This window comes from Orcinus orca, chromosome 10 (assembly GCF_937001465.1).
Source record: "Orcinus orca chromosome 10, mOrcOrc1.1, whole genome shotgun sequence".
NCBI classification, from domain to species: Eukaryota; Metazoa; Chordata; class Mammalia; order Artiodactyla; family Delphinidae; genus Orcinus; species Orcinus orca.
Window position 1 is genome coordinate 85,482,052 of NC_064568.1, and position 18,540 is coordinate 85,500,591.

The 18,540-nt window shown below is 42.0% G+C and overlaps 2 protein-coding genes across 2 annotated transcripts in view; one reads left to right on the forward strand and one right to left on the reverse strand.

Annotated features, from left to right (window-relative positions):
• SLC17A1 (solute carrier family 17 member 1) overlaps positions 1–18,540 on the forward strand; it is a 226,120-nt gene that overhangs the window by 181,968 nt on the left and 25,612 nt on the right. The gene's annotated exons all lie outside the window — the stretch shown is intronic.
• Positions 1–18,540, reverse strand: part of SCGN (secretagogin, EF-hand calcium binding protein) — a 38,175-nt gene that overhangs the window by 11,861 nt on the left and 7,774 nt on the right. Inside the window, exons 4-7 of the mRNA XM_004273511.3 lie at positions 17,310–17,399; positions 12,868–12,924; positions 12,485–12,562; positions 1,466–1,521 (exon numbers count right to left, since the gene is read on the reverse strand). Of these exons, the coding sequence (XP_004273559.1) occupies positions 1,466–1,521; positions 12,485–12,562; positions 12,868–12,924; positions 17,310–17,399 (281 nt within the window). The remainder of the gene's footprint in view (positions 1–1,465; positions 1,522–12,484; positions 12,563–12,867; positions 12,925–17,309; positions 17,400–18,540) is intronic.

An 18,540-nucleotide genomic window follows, 5' to 3' on the forward strand; every position in this document is an offset into this window, starting at 1 on the left:
GTCTCCCTAGGTAGGTTTATTCCTAGGTATTTTACTCTTTTTGTTGCAGTGGTAAATGGGAATGTTTCCTTAATTTCTCTTTCAGATTTTTCATCATTAGTATATAGGAATGCAAGAGATTTCTGTGCATTAATTTTGTATCCTGCAACTTTACCAAATTCATTGATTAGGTCTAGTAGTTTTCTGGTGGCATCTTTAGGATTCTCTATGTATAGTATCCTGTCATCTGCAAACAGTGACAGCTTTACTTCTTATTTTCCAATTTGGATTCCTTTTGTTTCTTTTTCTTCTGTGATTGCTATGGCTAAAACTTCCAAAACTATGTTGAATAACAGTGGTGAGAGTGGACAACCTTGTCTTGTTCCTGATCTTAGTGGAAATGGTTTCATTTTTTCACCATTGAGGACGATGTTGGCTGTGGGTTTGTCATATATGGCCTTTATTATGTTGAGGAAAGTTCCCTGTATGCCTACTCTCTGGAGGGTTTTTATCATAAATGGGTGTTGAATTTTGCTGAAAGCTTTCTCTGCATCTATTGAGATGATCATATGGTTTCTCTCCTTCAATTTGTTAACATGGTTTATCACGTTGATTGATTTGCATATATTGAAGAATCCTTGCATTCCTGGAATAAACCCCACTTGATCCTGGTGTATGATCCTTTTAATGTGCTGTTGGATTCTGTTTACTAGTATTTTGTTGAGGATTTTTGCATGTATGTTCATCAATGATATTGGTCTGTAGTTTTCTTTCTTTGTGACATCTTTGTCTGGTTTTGGTATCAGATTGATGGTGGCCTCGTAGAATGAGTTTGGGAGTGTTCCTCCCTTATCCATGTATTCTTGATCCAATGATTTCAACTCTCTATCTGCTCAGAATCTCTTTTTACCTTTTTGTGGACAATCAGAGGTTGTTTTGTGTTCGGCTAGACTTGACAGAAACATGCTGACATCATCATGTGTCACCACAATACCAGCCTCACAGAGAGCACTTTTGCAGATACTGGACCTCTTCTGCTGTCATCCTCCCCTCTTCCACTTCTAACCTGCAGACACTTGGCGCCCCACGGAGGATACAGCAACACTCAGAGACCACAGGGTGCAGCTGTGAGTCTGATTCTGTTGTTATCTGTCCTGAACTAACGATTCAGTATTCTCAGAACCATTGAATGGGATTCAGGACTTTTTTTTGTTGTGGGACACTTAATGTAGGACCGTGAATGTCTGGCCTTTGAGGGCAGGGCTGGCCCATTTATAAAATATTTTGAAAATGTTGTGCATTGTGCTTTTCTGGGGAGAAGTGCTTTTATGATCTTCACAAAGATATCTGTTACCCCTAAAGATTCACCTATTCTTTAAGACTTCAGGTGAGACTTGATCTCTGCCTTTCAAAAAGAAGTGTATGGTGTCAGCAAACCCCTAGGAACATGTTTCTGAATCTATGACACCATTTTCACACTACTCACCTTGCCAAGTCATTAAGATCCAACCGGCCATCATTATTTTTGTCAAAGATCTTCATCTGGAATGCAGAAGGGGAAAGGAGTGTAAGAAATACTTGCAATGGGAATTTATTTTAAAAGTCATTAAAGTGCTTTTCTGTTTTGCTCTTCTGGTTATATATTTGTCTAAATTGGCTGAGGTTGACTCATATCATAGAGTACTCTCTGTAGAGTATAGAAGAGATAGTTTTCCATGAAGGCAAAAGTAGCTGAGGAGGATATAATGTAGGAGAAAGGCTGCCTCGTGTAGGCCTCAGAGGATTGTAGGAAGGAAAAGAGAGAAGCAGAGATGGCAGAGTAAAGTAGATGTGTGACCTAGCTCTGCTGGAAGGGGATCTGGAGGGAGAGGAGAACTAGCTAAGGAAGGACAACTTTGAGCGGACAGAGTTGCTGGGGCTTAGCTTTCCTGGGACCCTCTGAGCACCCAAGGGTTTGGAGGCTGGGTCAAGGACCAGTGGACCTTCTATGGGGCCAGCTGCGTATGAGGTGATGCTGGAACAGAGGATGGGGGTGGATCACTGAGTCAGCAAGCTGGAAGGAGGATATGGCAGAGAATTAGTGGTCTGCATCCAGCAAGAGTTAGAGGATGGCTTCAACCATGAATGTCAGCCAAGTAGCAGCAACTGTGTGTTCAGCAGGCATCACCATGGAAACCAGAGCATTGTGCCTTGGGACCTCGGCTCCTCCCCTTCACCATGAGGTCCTGTAAGCTGCTTTTTCTCTCCTTACCCAGCTTGATGACATTTTTAGAGAAGGGTCTTGGTTGGATCCAGAGGACTGAGAAATCTCAGAGACTGAGCTTTTCCTTTGGCAGAGACTTAGCCTTATTCAAAGAGGCTGTTTGAATTTATTAGATCAGGCTAAATTTGTTTTTTTTTTAACATCTTTATTGGAGTATAATTGCTTTACAGTGGTGTGTTAGTTTCTGCTTTATAACAAAGTAAATCAGCTATATATATACATATATCCCCATATCTCCTCCCTCTTGCGTAGATCAGACAAAGTTTTAAACAAGATAGAAGAGGTTCGTTCTTAGAAAGCTAGATTATCTTGAGTTTTAAGCAAATAGTAGCTCAGCTTGAAAGACATGGGCCCATCTTTATTGCTGTGCAAACTTACACAGCACGTGTAAGGGGGAAAAGCCCTTTGCTCAAAATTGGCTCAAGGAAGAACTGAACACTAATGTGTAAATTATGCTTCTACCCATCAGAAAATTGGTTATGTGGTTCACGTAAGAATCAGAATCAGAAAAAAAAAATCACTTGCTTAATTTTACTACCCCTGTGTGTGTACACATGGGGGTGATTAATACACATATGCCCATGTGTCTACTCTTCTAGTTGACTGGGACATCTTTGACTACAAGAAATACACATAACAAGGGAAGCTTGAGACATGCCTATTGCACCAGACCAGAAATCAGACCTCTTGTCACATTAGTAAAGTCATATGATCTCTTTGGGTGCAGCTTCTTCAGCTATAACTGTGCCCATGATTTTAACTCTCCTTATCAGAAGAACCCTATTTTCAAATGAAATTCTGCATGGTGCTTGAATGTATAAAGCAAAGAAATGGAGCTGTACAAGTAGTGGGTGGAAGTGGGCTGGAGCTTTGTCCTCTAGGTTCCCTCTCAATCCTGAAGTGTTGCCTCTGAACCCAAGGGTTTCTTGGAACCCAACAGTCCAATAACCACTGACCGAATTAGGGCCCAGAGTGCATCCAGCTCTGAAAAATTAATGATTTCATGACTTGGTCAAAGCACTTGAAGGGGAGTAAGATTGATGCTGAGCACTTTTCCTGGTAAAGTCAGCAAACAGAGTCCTTCGGAGCAGGTTCCAGTGTGGCTAATGGGAGGACTGAGTTCTTGGGAAGACTGGGTTCTTAGGTATCCAGGGACCTCAGTGGCACCTGTCCTTGCACTTCACCCCTGAGTAATTGATGGTCAGCATCTCCTCAAAGGATGCTGTTTGACTACTGAACGGTGGTGTTCAGAACACCCAAATTACGTGCACCACAGCACTGTTTCATATGCAAGTTCACTGCAACCGCCACGAGGGTATCTTCCACCAGAAGCCATCAGTAGAGTAGTAACTGGTTGCTAAGCCAGGTATATGAATTTACCAGGATTTTCTTCCTCCCAAAACTTGATTATGAAAAAGAAAAAGCCTCAGAAAATGACCAGTTTCTAAGAGGGAGGGAAGAGTAGGCTCCTAATAGTTCATGATCTCAGTAACTGAGAAAGTTGTTTGTAAACAGGTCCGTACTAACTCACGGAAGTTACTAACGACCTTTGATGAATTTTGAATGTTTGGCAATTTGGGGTGGGGGGGGTGGGCATAATGGCTTCTTAATTTTTTAAACTCTAATAGTGACCATTTGTAGAGCAGCCAAAACTTTGTATGTTATTTCATTTAATCATCACCACATTCTCTGAAGGTAAGAAAGAGCTGCATGCCACACACGCAAGAAACTGGAATGTAGAAAGATTGATTTGTCTAAGAAAGTAGCAAACTTTGAATCCAAGCATATCTGTCACCAGAGCTCTAGAGCTCTTCCCATAAACCAGCCTCTTAGCTTTATAGAGTCTGGGTAGCTTATAGTTAATGTAGTTTGTTTCATGGTTGGTTATGAAATAAAACATCTGGTGCTATAGATTATGCCAGAGATGTGGTGTTTACCTTTTCTAATTGCCCTTCTTTCCCTGGGAAAGCAAAAAAAGATTCTATTTATGTGAGTTTTCCTCTGACCTTAGTGGTCACGTGGTCGTGGCACGGGTCCCTCCTGGAGGGCTGTGGTGACTCACGGTGCTGGCGGTAGGGACAAGATTCCATTCTGAAGGGCCGATTGTTGAAAAGTTGTGAAGGGCCCTTAACCACTGTTCTCATTTCTGCCACTGCCTTTTCCAAGATTGAACATCCACACATTTTTGAGTACTAAGTACATGAAAGGTTCTATAAAGTCTCCTGGAAATGGAACACAATGACTTACTGACAAACTCCTTAAAATTCTGTAGACCTATGGCTCCCCTCAAGAGACCCCTCAGAGACTGTAGATCTACCCAGCATTCTCCTTAGATTGAATAATAGGTTTACCTTAATTTTTCGATTACTTAAAGATGCCATGGTGATTGTGAAATGCAAATTCATTTAAAACCATTACCGGGTTAATATCGGGTTGGCCAAAAGGTTCATTCAGGTTTTTCCATGACATCTTACAGAAAAACCTGAACGAACTTTGTGGCCAACCCAAATAGTAACTTCTTACCAGAAACAGTAGATCCAAAGTATGACTGTTGTCATGTGGTGGGAGAGGCAGTCCGTGAATTTTTTAAACAATTGATAATTTGAGTTGCGGTGCAAGGTCAAAATTATGCAGATAGTTCAGCAGAGTGAAGAGTACAAAGTATAAGTCCTTCCTGTCCCTGTTGTAAAGGTAACTACCATTCACAGGACTGTGTATCCTTCCAGAAACTTTTTAAACATTTTAATATGTCCATCTTTATTTTTTTGGACAAATAGGACCCCATTCTATGTATTATTTTCCAACTTGCATTTTTTCATTAAGCAGTATTCTTAGAAATCACTCCTTATCGGTTATCTTTTTTTTTTTTTTTACTTAAAAAGAGTTCCTCATTAAAAAGTCTGGAAGTTGTTGCCATACACAATCTCAAAAAGGATTTAGAGGGCCCCCCCCCATATTACTGAATCAACAATTGTATGTTGAATAAGTACCATGTGTCCGTCAACACGTGAGGCACTGTGAGAGATTCTCAGACATCATTAAGGTGGTACAGGCTTTTAGGAGCTTACAGTGTAATTGGAGAGGCAAAAATGAATATCTGAAGTAAGATTCAACATTATCTCCATGACCACTGAGTCAAAGAAACAGAACAATATGTTAGAATATTGACAAACACTGAGAGAGGAGATGGGACTTCAGATAAATCTCGAAGGAGGGGCAACTTGAAAGGTATGGTTCACATCCACTGGGGTGAGGAAGATCACCAATGGAACAGGACTGTGGGGGAAGGTCAGAATGTCAGTTTTAGACATGCTAAGTTTGAGAGGCTTATTGGGCATCCAAGTGGAGACACACATCCAAGTATATGCAGGCAGCTCAGAGAAGTGCTCTGAGTCAGAGATATAAATTGGAGGCAGTCACCTTTAGTTAGTATTTAAAACCATCAGACTGGTTGAGATCAACGGTAGAGTGAGGGTGGACGTGGAATAGAAGAGATTTCAAGACAGCCTGGTGGCGGAGGGGGGGATAAATTGGGAGATTGGGACTGACATATACACACTACTATATAAAAAACAGATAACTAATAAGAACCTACTATATAGCACAGGGAACTCTACTCAATACTCTATAATGGCCTATATGGGAAAAGAATCTTAAAAAAGAGTGGATATATGTATATGTACAACTGATTGACTTTGCTGTACACCTGAAACTAACACAGCATTGTAAATCAACTAGACTCCAATAAAAGTTAAATTAAAGAAGAAAAAAAGCACAGACATGTCTCAGATTGGCCTGGATCAGAGACCTAGGGGGAAGGAAGCAGGTGCTTTAATCCAGGCATGAAGGGATGAGAGCTGGGACCGGGGTAGAGGCTGGGGGTATTCTCTTTGCCTGCCACATTCTCAGATTTTATTTTATTGTTTTACAGTAGTTCAAGTTCCATGCTCTAATTAGGGACATGCACTTAATATCTCCCACATGTATTAGCTTACATTTTACAAAGCTCAGTATTACCAAATAATATTCTATTCAGACAGCTAATGTTTCCCCCTGCCAGGTGTTGGCAGCCTCTCTTAATTAGATGTCATAATTGGATTTTGTTAATAGTTTCCTTCCTTGTACAGAACGTTAATTATGAGTTTACATGAGACAAGGTGTGCAGACCTCAGCTTTTCTCTTCTGATTGGATGTTCTGCCTTGACTTGTTGATTGTTATGTTTCAGACAGCTTTCAAGTGTGCCAATCCTTATTTGGGTCAATTTGAATTCATTAGTAGGTTACATCTCTTAAGTGAAGCATTTGATGCTAAACCTCAGAACCAAATCTTTAATGCAGTGCTGCTGTGACTGTGCCCATTGCTCATTAAAAAGCCATTAAAGCAGCCTTAAAGTGATTTCACACTTGGTGTATCACTTAGAGCTCGGATCCTAGAAGGTTTTTCTCAGAATGTTGAGTTTCTAAAAGTCAGTATACCCAGAAGTCTCTAAGGAAATGTAAAGAGTCTTTAAAAAAACAAACTGTAGTCCAGTTCCCATATCTGTTCATTGGAAAAGTATAAGTCGCCTTTACAATTTAAGAAAAATGAAATAGGTGGGCCAAAATCTCATTAAACTCATCTAGTCTTGAGGGCAAACTCAGATCCTTGGGTGGAAACTCTTTCACTAGATTCCTCAACACTTACCTATCACCCCAGCACATGAAGAACCAGTGAGGGGCTACCTGGAGTTTAATTGATCATGGGCCTTCATGGGACAATTTAGAGCAAAAATGAATACTTAACTGCAGCACACATGAGCAGAAGACCCCCAGGGTTTTAGCAATGAAACAGACACATATAACAGGAGAAACAGGACAGTCTTGGTCAACTGTCATTTCTCAACCTCTAGATACTCAAAAGTTGGCTAAGACCACTCGGATTCCCCTCAGCTACTTCACAGGACTCTAAGCTTCTGGATCCAAGCTCAAAGCCATCAAAGGTGTACATTGCCATTTCTTTTTTCATTTCATAGGTTTTCTTCAGCTCAGGGCATTCCATTGTAAGAGCTGCCAGCCTGAGGTTTATTAAATGTAAACCGTAGAGCTGTGGAGAGAAGCGCTCTGGGCAACTAGGGCTGCGGGGCTGATGCATGATGTGCAGAATTTCTTTTCAGCCCAGTACTGACTTTCTAAGCAGTCTACACTTCTCCTCCCTGCCTTCTCCTGCCCCTTATAATGGGATGTTTGACTGATGTGACCCCTGGGGCTTTATGCAGCCACAATTCACTCTTCTTCTCTTTCTCCCTTCCCCAGTTTAATCAGTGTTCCTCTTTTCTCCAGAACAATTTTGTGGAACCCTTTCTTGTTTCTTTCATTAATTTGTTTCCATTTTGGTGTTTAAGAAGTTGTCAATTCTTAGGAGTATTTAGGGACTTCATGAGGAGAAAAATCCATTTTTCTGGGTAATAAATTCTGTTGTGGCTGTCAGAGCTCCTGTATTATCTTATCTTTAAAAATACTGAGAGGGGGGCTTCCCTGGTGGCGCAGTGGTTGAGAGTCTGCCTGCCGATGCAGGGGACGTGGGTTGGTGCCCCGGTCTGGGAAGATCCCACATGCCACGGAGCGACTGGGCCCGTGAGCCATGGCCGCTGAGCCTGCGCGTCCGGAGCCTGTGCTCTGCAACGGGAGAGGCCACAACAGTGAGAGGCCCGCGTACCGCAAAAAAAAAAAAAAAAAAAAAATACTGAGAGAATCCTAATCTCCTAACATGGCTTTGTCCTCACCTTGCTCTTCACTTTATTCATAGGGATTTGTGTCTCTTCTTGATCTCATAGAGCTCAGCCCTCCCTCTTTTGAAAGTTTTCATTTTAATAATTTGACATTTAGACTTTCAGATGTGAATGTGATGGTTTGAATACAGTTTGAAGCTGGATTTGGGTCTGAATTTCCACTCCGTCCTTATCATCTCTGACCTGTAATCCTCAGTTTTTTCATTTACAAAATAGGGGTTTAAAAATACTTATTTTATAAGGTTCATGTGAGAATCATAAGATGTTTGAAAAGTGCTTCACACAGGGCCCAGCACAGAAGGAACTCTCAATTATTAGGATTAAAATATTTAATACTAGAGCAAACACTGGCTACGTTTCAATGAAAATAAAGTACTGTGTGTACTCTGTTAAGAAGACATCTTTAAAAAAATTTAAGTTTAATTCTTTTCACCTACCTCTTTTTTTTAAATTGAAGTATAGTTGATTTACAATGTTTCAGGTATACAATAGTGATTCAGTTATACATATATGTGTGTGTGTATATATATTTTTCAGATTCTTTCCCATTATAGGTTATTACAAGATATTAAATATAGTTCCCTGTGCTATACAGTAGGTCCTTGTTGTTTATCTATTATATCTATATATCTATATAGTAGTGTGTATCTATTAATCCCAAATTCCTAATTTATCCCTCTCCTGGCCTTTCCCCTTTGTCCACCTACCTTTTCTTGTCCTGCCTTTGCTGAAGCTCTAGAATTGCTGCTTCATTGCAGTCCATCTTATTTTTTAAAAAATCCAGAAAACTTTTCAAGAATCTTTTAATTGGATCTCAAGGTGAAATTGCTGTATTTAAGGGCTGAAAGGAAAATTGAACTCAATTCCTACTTATGGGTCAATACTGTAGGGCAGTGATGCACACAGTGGGGATGAAAGGGAGGGACCAGAGGGGATGTTTGCTCCCTTTCCCGTTCTTACCAAATTTCCTCCCAGTTGGAAAACTCCATAAGGTCAGAGACCGTATCTTCCTTGGTAGGTTCTCCCTAAATATTTGTTGAAGGAATGAACTCATATCTTTGTATGAACTAGCTTACCAGAGCACATTCTAACCTGACAGAGCAGCATTAAGAGAGTGGGGTTTTGGTGAGGGAGGGGATATTCTCGGTCACTTTGAAACCCACCTCTCAGCCCAGAAAAACCATCTCAGACCCAGCTTAAGAAAAGGAGCAGAGTAACGTGACTTGTGGATCCACAGGGGCATATACTAGGCTCGCCCTGCTCTGACTGTCCCTTCTCGATTTGCTCTGCTCTGTCTCCATGCCTCCAGCTGTAGCCCTCACTCCTGTCCCTCCCACCTCCCGTCATCAGCGCGGGGCTCCCATCTCCCTGTCTGTCTCTGTCCCCTGGGCTCAGCACGGCTCCTACCCACTGCCTGGTTGGGATCCTTCTGGGTGACTCTTTGTGATGAAGGACCCCATTGAGAGACATAAGGAGGGAGCTCAGCACTTCCAGGCTCCCTTTCTGGTTCTGCCCTGGAGGGTCTGGTTTTAAACAAGGAAAGAGAAAAAGGAGAATTTCGGAACATGAAGCACTGCTTGAGGAAAGCTGGGTCTGGGCAAAATGCTGCGATGTGCAATATGCAGTATGCGAGGCACCTCAAGAGGGATCGAGAGTCGTGATGGAGCTGGAGGGTCCCAAGGAACACGGACAAGGGAGGCAGGAGGGCCCCAAGGGCAAAGTTTAGTCCTATTGTTAGGGTTTATTCCTAGCTGTTTATGAGGTAATAACTGAAAATTCAGTTCAGACAATTCGCATTAAGTAGCCCACTGTGTGCCAGGCTCCGTGGGAGGGCTGAGAACGCAAAGATAAGATGCCACCTTGCCCTTGAGGAATCACAGCCTAGTGGAGTACAAGATCCATAGACAGTGGCAGTGTCATCCTTGACTCCCAGCTGCTTCATCAGGAAACCCTACTGATTCCGTCTTCAGACAGAATCACCTCCTCTGCTACCCAACCCTGGTCCAAGCTGCCATCCTCTCTCACCTGGATGGAGCAATGGCCTCTTAACAGGGCTTCCTGATTCCCTCCTTGCCCATTTTGGGCTCTTCTCAACACAGCAGCTAGATCATGGCATCCTCTGCTTCAAATCCTCCAGTGGCTCTCCATCTCCCTCCCACTAAAACCCCAAGTTCTCACAATGGCCCCAAAAGCCCAACCTGGTCTGGCCTACATCTCATCCTTGCTTACTCTGATCCAGCCACACTGGTCTCTTCCTGTTCCTGGAAATCCCCGGCACACCCCTGACCCAGGGACTCTGCTGGCTGCACCTTCGGTCCTTTCTCATGTTGCATCTTCTTGAAGGGCCTCCCCTGACCACCCTATTGAAAATTACACCTCCCCAGGCTCCCATCCTAGCTGCCCTGCTGGCACTGCCTGGTCTACTTTTCAATTTATTCCATCACACTGTTACCCTCTATCATGAAATGTAATTTATTATTTATTGCGTTTATTGTTAGTGTCAGTCTCTCCTTTGTCTGTTTCACTCACTGTTGAATCCTTGATGACTAGAAGAGTGCCTGAGGCATAGCAGATTTTAAGGAATATTTGTGGAATGAATTAAATGGATGACTATGATGTTACGACAGTGAAATACACAAGATAATATAGGGACACAGACGAGAGGCACTTGGATCCACTATAGAAGAAGGTTATGGAAGATCTTCTAGGGCAAGATGACGTCTAACTAAATCTTGAAGGATGAGCAAGAACCAGGTGGAGAAAAGTAAGGAAAAAATAGCCAAGCTGTGTTAAAAAGTCAGAAAGCAGTGGCTTAGTATTCTAGTTGGAGGTGGAGGGAAGCCCCTCAGAGTCAAAGGTATTCAAAGAAATACTGGAAACATGCTGGAGATTCTAAATGCAAGCATTTCATTGTGTAGGGCCTGTTTTATACATTAATAAAATCAAGATAACAACAGCCAGTGCTAACATTGTTAAATCAATGTTGAAAAAAATGCCCAACTGGAAGAATAATCTCCTTGTTATTCTCTCCCCCAGGCATTTTCAGTCTAATTTCCTTTTTCAGATTATTCATTCTATTGGAGGGTTTCACTGGAACTTTCACTCTTTAGTGCTAAGTACCTATTTACTCAGGATTTCAAACAGCGTTTTGCATGCTGTTACAACAGGTCAACATAGTAGAAAGCCAGATAATTTCCTTGATTGAGACCCTGGCCTGGGCTGTGACTCTGTCCTTGGCATCAGCTTTGCTCCTGTCCAGGCCATTTACAAGGCGTCATGGTCAAGAGCACATTCTTCCTTCCCGGGGCTAATGCCCTTGGCTGGAAGCAGCATTTGGAGGAGTCAGAGTACAGAGTGAGAGCCAGGAAGATGCAGGGTTGAAAGCCAGGAGAGCCCAACTTCCAGTGTAACTGGTGCCTTAGGCTAGGCAACTTAACCTTTCCCAGTTAATCTGATTTTTATAAAACAAGTCTAGGGATTCAACTTGGTGGTGACCTAGTCACTTACCCTTTCCAAGCCTCAATCATCAGATACACAAAGGAGCAGGAACAATGCCAGTGCTATAAAGGGGTTGTTAGAATGAATACAGTATTTGGAAACATCATTTAAAGGCCTAAATAGATGAACCTAGTGGTGCACATTTTAACAGGGATCCATAAAACTCCTCTCAGTGATGCGCTTCCGTGGCTGTTCACCGGAAGGTTCAGTAAGATGCGTCTACTCAAGAACTCTTTCTATAATAAGTGTAGCAATTGCACAAGTAATTGTAAAGTACTTTTACAAGTAATTTGTAAAAAAAAGTAAAAAAAGTAAACTGACCTTTACCAGCAATTTCCTTGCTTGTTAATTAAGAAAGCTACAGAGTTTGATTGGAATGAAGCCCACACCTGGGGATGGGAAGGGGCTCAGGGGGAGGTGAATGGTAGAGAAGCCAGATCCAGTTCAATACAGAGTGTTGATTAGCACTGGGAGAAAAGCATCAAGTTAGGAACTGAAACAGAATATGAGGATGAGTTCACCAAAGGCAGCTTCTCCTGCTTCACCATTTTCCAGGGAGCTTTGATGCTGAAATAGTCCTGGGGTCATGTGGCATGAGGGGCGAGTGAAATCATGACAACAAGGGCCACAACAACCGCTACAGGAAGAGCTAACATGTACTGAACATTTATTATTCCCCTGATGCTCTGCAAAGTGCTTCATATGCATCCACTCACTTGCCCTCGCAGCAACTAGATACTATTAATCTCCATTTTTCAGATGAAGTAAGTAAAGTTGAGAGCCTGGACTGTTTCTCAAGGCCATGGCTAAAGATGGCAGAGGTGGGACACACATCTCCCATCTATCTGATTCCCAATTGCTCTAAATCAACTTGCTAAATGGGTAGAATCATCCACTGTCCCAGACAATGTTTCTGGGCCCTGAGGAGGCAGCGGAGAAGCTGTCCTCATGGAGATCGCATTGCTCGGTTACTCACCATGGTGCCAGCATATTCTTCCAGCTTAGCCTCAGAAATGGCCTTTTTGTGGTGGCGGAAGAGGTCTCGGAGGAAGTTCTGTGACATCAAGCAAAGAGCTGCATTTTATCTAGTGAGCAAATAAAAATCTAAAAATCTCAAGAGGCTGTATTTTAAGACTTGTGATCCGTTTGTTTTAGGAAGGAACTGAAATGCATTTAGCAAGCAATAAATCCAACATACAGTTTCTAAACCTTCTAAACATGAATCAGCCTTTTTAAGTAACAAATTCATATCCATGTTTCTTGGAAACACAGAAATCAATCTCATGATACATATATATCAAATTCCCAGCGATGAGCAAACCCGCCCTTCACCCAGACACAGCTCCTGGCAACACTTACACAAAGCTCAGCGGCTGATATAAAGCCACTGCTGTCAGCATCGTATTTGCGCCAAATCTGAAATACACAAAAGCCATTAATCCATTTACCCTCAAATAATTTGGGGTCAACTTATGCTGCTGTCTACTATGGTTCAGCATCTGATAATAGTACTTAACTGGGTGCAACTAAGACTTTGCATGGAGAATTTTAGGCTTTCTTTGGTGACAGCTATTGTTTGGGCAGAACTCACTAGAAATGACTCACTGCATTCGCTTAGAGCCACTTAGGAGGACCACAGTGCACTCACTGAAAGGGAGCTATGGAAAGTTCAAAATGGAAAGATATCAAGGGATGGCCTTCAGTGGGAGGCAATATGGCAAACCAAGCAATCTTCTTTGTACTAAATTCCTAAAAATGCAGAGTACTCTAAAAAGCAGCTCTTTACAGCTGGCAAGAAAGTGAGGGGACATCTAAGAGGTCTGACATGATAGGAAAACACAAAACAGAAACCAAAGTCTATCCTAGGTACATCTACTGATCTCTGATAACTTAGCCTGTCGCTTTATCAGGAAACTGCACACAAGGTAGACAGGAGACAAATCCTGGGGCCACCCAAGGTGAGAAGTCAAACTGAGGCACCTCCATAAGACTAAAACCCCGAACAGCAATAACCTTAATGCAAAGGTGAACTTCCCCAAAATAAATTGCACGGCAGAAAGGGCCCCTAAGGAATCTTGCCTTTGTGGTCTTGGCTCCAGGTAAAGGGAATAAAACATCTCTGATAATTCCCAGTAGCAAGCCAACCCTTTCATTGGTTTAAGAACAGCATTCATGGGATTTCCCTGGCAGTCCAGTGGTTAAGACTCTGTGCTTCCAATGCAGGTGGCTCGGGTTCGATATCTGCTCGGGGAACTAAGATCCCACATGCTGTGCAGTGTGGCCAAAAAACCCCACAAAAAACAGCGTTCAGCCAGCTGAAGATACAGTTACTTAAACTGGAAGACAGCACAGCTGAATTTTTTTTTTTTTTTTTTTTTTTGCGGTACGCGGGCCTCTCACTGTTGTGGCCTCTCCCGTTGTGGAGCACAGGCTCCGGACGCGCAGGCTCAGCGGCCATGGCTCAGGGGCTCAGCCGCTCCGCGGCATGTGGGATCTTCCCGGACCGGGGCACGAACCCGTGTCCCCTGCATCGGCAGGCGGACTCTCAACCACTGCGCCACCAGGGAAGCCCACAGCTGAATATTTTTAAGGAAACATTGAACTGCTTTCTTTAGTAAATGGTGTGATTTTGACCACCTCTGATTTTTCCATATCCAAGCCTCACAAGTTAACAAGTTTCCTAACTCCTATAGAGAATGAAAAAGTAGGATTAAGTATTTTTTTTAATTGACAAATGTTTCATTGATGTGGAATGGGTTTCCTGAGTCATCAACTGGAGGGACCTTAATTCTAGATCACAACTAGGGTCCTGCCTGAATATCCTGCAGGGATAGTAGGAGATGCTGATACTTAGTGAGAAGTGTTCAGAAACATTGCCCCTTTCAGTCCCTGTCACCAACGTTTCTGCCTGAATCTAACCAGGCTTAGAAAATCACCTGGTTAAACGTGATTTATATCCTAACTTTAATGGTATGACTATACCAGAAGAAGAATGAAAATTTCAAATAACAAAAACATTTTAACCTGCTTTTTAATGCTGTTCTCCAAACATTTTCCATCTAACTTATCTTACAGTTTTACTGCAACTGAGCTATTGGTGGGCCAAAGATCATTATGTGACTACTATATATGCCTGTCTTTAAAGAATGAAAGCAAAAAGGTTTCCAGGCAAACAAAAACAGAGTTTATTACCAACAGACTCTTGGTAAAGGATATACTCCAGGAAGGAGGAACACAAAGGAGGAAAATCTAAGATGAAGAAGGAATGATGTACAAACACAATGGGAAACATGTGGGCAAATGGAAACATCTTGTTAGCATAAAATTTGTGGGGTTAAAGAAAACAAGATAGAACTAATATTCTGGACAATAATGGCAAGTGAGCTGATAGTGTCTTAAGGTCCTGTAGTTCAGGGGGAATATAAAGACATTAAGGTAGGATTTCTTAAAAAATATAGGAGAGTACATAGGTTATAACAAATTTAATTTTAAAAAAAGAATTCAAGAATCCAAAATATATTTTTTTTAATTGGGTAGAGAAAGAGAAAGCACTTCTTGACAGAAGAAATTGACAAACTAGAAGGGAGGGAGGAAAAATGGAGAAAGTTTTTTTTTAAAAAAAAAAAGATGGAAATGGCATATGGAACTTTTCTTTTTCCCATTTCTCAAGATTATTCAAGCCTACACAGGCATAACATTTTAATACTTTCTGCTCATTATAAAAGCAAGTCATATTTATTGTACGAAATTACTGAAATATAAAACACTACAATCTTCTGAAATTCCTACCCCAAGATAGTCACTTGTCATTTCTATGTGTTTCCTTTTCATTGTGTTTCTATTATATATGTGACAAAATGAAGGGGAAGTCATATGGCCTGCACACTTGGATAGTCTATTATTTTCATTTAAAATCTTCTGTGAGCATTCTTAAACACAACTAAAATTATTTTGAAAATGTCATTTAAAATCATCTGTAAATAATAGAATAATGATTCGACACAATTGGAAAATACAGAAGTACAGGGAACATAAATATTATCCAAAGTCTTACCCCTAAAAAACCCCAATATTTATCTAGTGTGTATTTACCCGTTGTCTTATTTACATGGGTGTTAGGGTAAATAATTCTTTAAGCAAAGTTAAGATCATAACGCATATGCAATTTTGTTTCTTAACACCATAATGCACTTCCTTCTTGTCATTAGATAGTCTTTGAAAACTTGACTTTCAGTGATGCATAAAGTTCCACAATGGGGTTTTTCTCTCATGAGTCTCCAGGGCCTAGAACAGTTGCTGGCATACTGCAGGGGCACATAAGTATTTGTGGAATGAATGAATTGTATGAATGTATCATAATTTACCTAATTTTTCTTTCATTCTTAAGCATTTATGTTATTTTCAGTTTTAACTATACTAACAGAAATATTTAATGTACATCATTGTGTAGAAAACTTGTCTGCATCTCTGATTATATCCTTAACATAGATGCTTGGAGAAGTAGAATTATTGAGTCCAAGGGTAAAGATTTTTTTTAATTAACTCTGGATTATGAAATTTTAAAGAATCCTGATTACATTTTTGCAAAATCGCTTTCCATAAAATTATCCCAGTGCGCGTGCCTACCAGGATAGCAAGAGCAAGTCTCAGTGCTTGCTTGCCAGTGCTGTGTCTTTTTGTTGATCCTCTTAAAGTCTTTACCACTTTGGAAGAGTTAGTTTTTTCTAATTTGCATTTCTTTGGTTACTGTTATATATCAATTGTCTATGCATATTTCTTCTGTGAATTGTCTATGCAAGTGCTTGCTCCATTTCTCATAACTTCCACTTGGCCCGAAGATAAATAAAGTAGTGCACAAGGGTGCCAAGTTATTATCTCCCAAGTGGGGACCTGGTAAGTCTTTCAGGAATGGGGCCCTGGGTGCAGGAGCTGTCTTGAATCTGCCGCTCTGGCCTTGAAGACACCCTGCTCTGCCTCCCCTGGTCTTTTTTCACCCACAGACAGTAACACCTAGAGGCTGAAAGAGGAGATAAGACGAGCCATTGATTCTGCCTTTTGGTTTTATGCTGGCACAGTGATTGCAAAGAGATGCCTGCTGGCTGGATCAGCCCTCTAATCAGTTATATTTTGACCATACTGTGCCTTCAAAACTAGAATCAGTCGCCAACATTTAAAAATAAGTAGTTTCGGGCTTCCCTGGTGGCGCAGTGGTTGAGAGTCCGCCTGCCGATGCAGGGGACACGGGTTCGTGCCCCGGTCCGGGAAGATCCCACATGCCGCGGAGCGGCTGGGCCCGTGAGCCATGGCCACTGAGCCTGCGTGTCCGGAGCCTGTGCTCCGCAACGGGAGAGGCCACAGCAGTGAGAGGCCCGCGTACCGCAAAAAAAAAAAAAAAAAGTAGTTTTCCATAGAGTCTAGATGCCTAGGCTGCATTCTCAGAAGGCAGCAGTTGGCTGGAGCTCACAGGACTCTGGGCTCTTGATGGGCATGTGCTCTCCAGGCTCCACGGCCCCCTCCCTACCCTCCCATTACATGCCTCAGGTACCTGCCGGGCCCCTCGTCTAAGCCTTCCTCTAGCCCAGGCTAAGGAGTTTGTCAGCTCAGGGGCAGCCCGGGTCAGCACACTGAGAGAGCACATTGGGGCTTGGGGCCAAAGTCCAGGCTCCACACAAGGGCTTCTTTGCATGGTCTTGTCCTCTGTGGGCAGCTCTCCCTTGGGGACTGGGCAGGAGTGGTGGCAGCCACAGCAGGTGGCTGGAATCCTGGCCTCACCCTCCATAGAGACACAACCAAACGCTTACCTGCATAAACTCCACACTGCTGTCCAAGGGGGTTTCCCGGCGAAAGAGCAGAAGAAAGTTTTCATCCTCAGACAAGAACATGCAGGCAAGCTAAAGGAAAAGGGGGAAATAGCAGCTGGTGACACTGGCCGGTGCTCCGTGGGTAAAAGGCATCAAGGAACATATTAGAGGGCAGAAGGGCTTGGATCTCTCAGGATGGAGAGCCCAACACGTAGTTCCGCGCCCTTGATTGTCATTTTGGATTCATTGATTCTTTCAAGAAGTATTGCACCCTTCTAGGTGTGAAACACTATGAGTATCTGTCTTCCATGAGCTTACAATACAAAATAATAATAATCATCTTTATTATTATTTAATAATAAATGTGTTAGTGCTTAAAATGTTCCAGACCTTATTCTGAGAGGCTCCAATTTTATATTAACAACTCTGTAATTATAGTAGAAAATAAAAACACCCAGTAATTTTTATATGTGCCATGAATTGTTCTAAATACTTATATCTGCTAACTCATTTAATCCGAACAACCTATAGGGTGCATAACACATCATTATTATTATTTATTAGTTAAGGAAACTGGGCTTCACAGAGATAAGGAGCTTGCCATCATTATGTAGTTAGTAAGTGGTGGAGTCAGGACCTCAGCTAAGCCCACACTTTTAACCCCTGTGCTGTGCTGGTGAGATGCTGTGTATACAGATCACTTCGGTGCCGTACACACAATCAGGAATGATTGCTGTTTGGCTTGATTCTTGAGTTGGCTATGGTTTATATTCTTTTATATTATTAGCATCTATATGATACTTTCAAAGTTGGTTCACTTGTGGTAAATTTAACCATCCAGCCGTCTATATGAGCACCAGTTCTACTGACTGACTTCCCTTGTTCCCATGAACAAAGGTAACATGTCTTCCCCTATGTGATGGTAATACTTGTTTCAGCTCATAGGCACGTTTGGCTGGGTTCTTTGCCAAACCTATGGTATTTCAGTGTATACTGTCTCCTTTCTGAATTGTCCCCCATAAACAACGGCCATTTCTTCTATAACCATAGTTCTCCCAGCATCTTGTTCAGTGCTACAGAGGAAGTCCAGAGCAAAAGCTTCTGCTAGGTTGTAGGAATGATTAGCCCACACTCCCATTCATATTCTCTAGTTGGATGTAGGTCAGCTCAAGGGCACATCGTGTTAATATCAACTGTCATATATTGAATACCTACTACATGGCAGGCACTG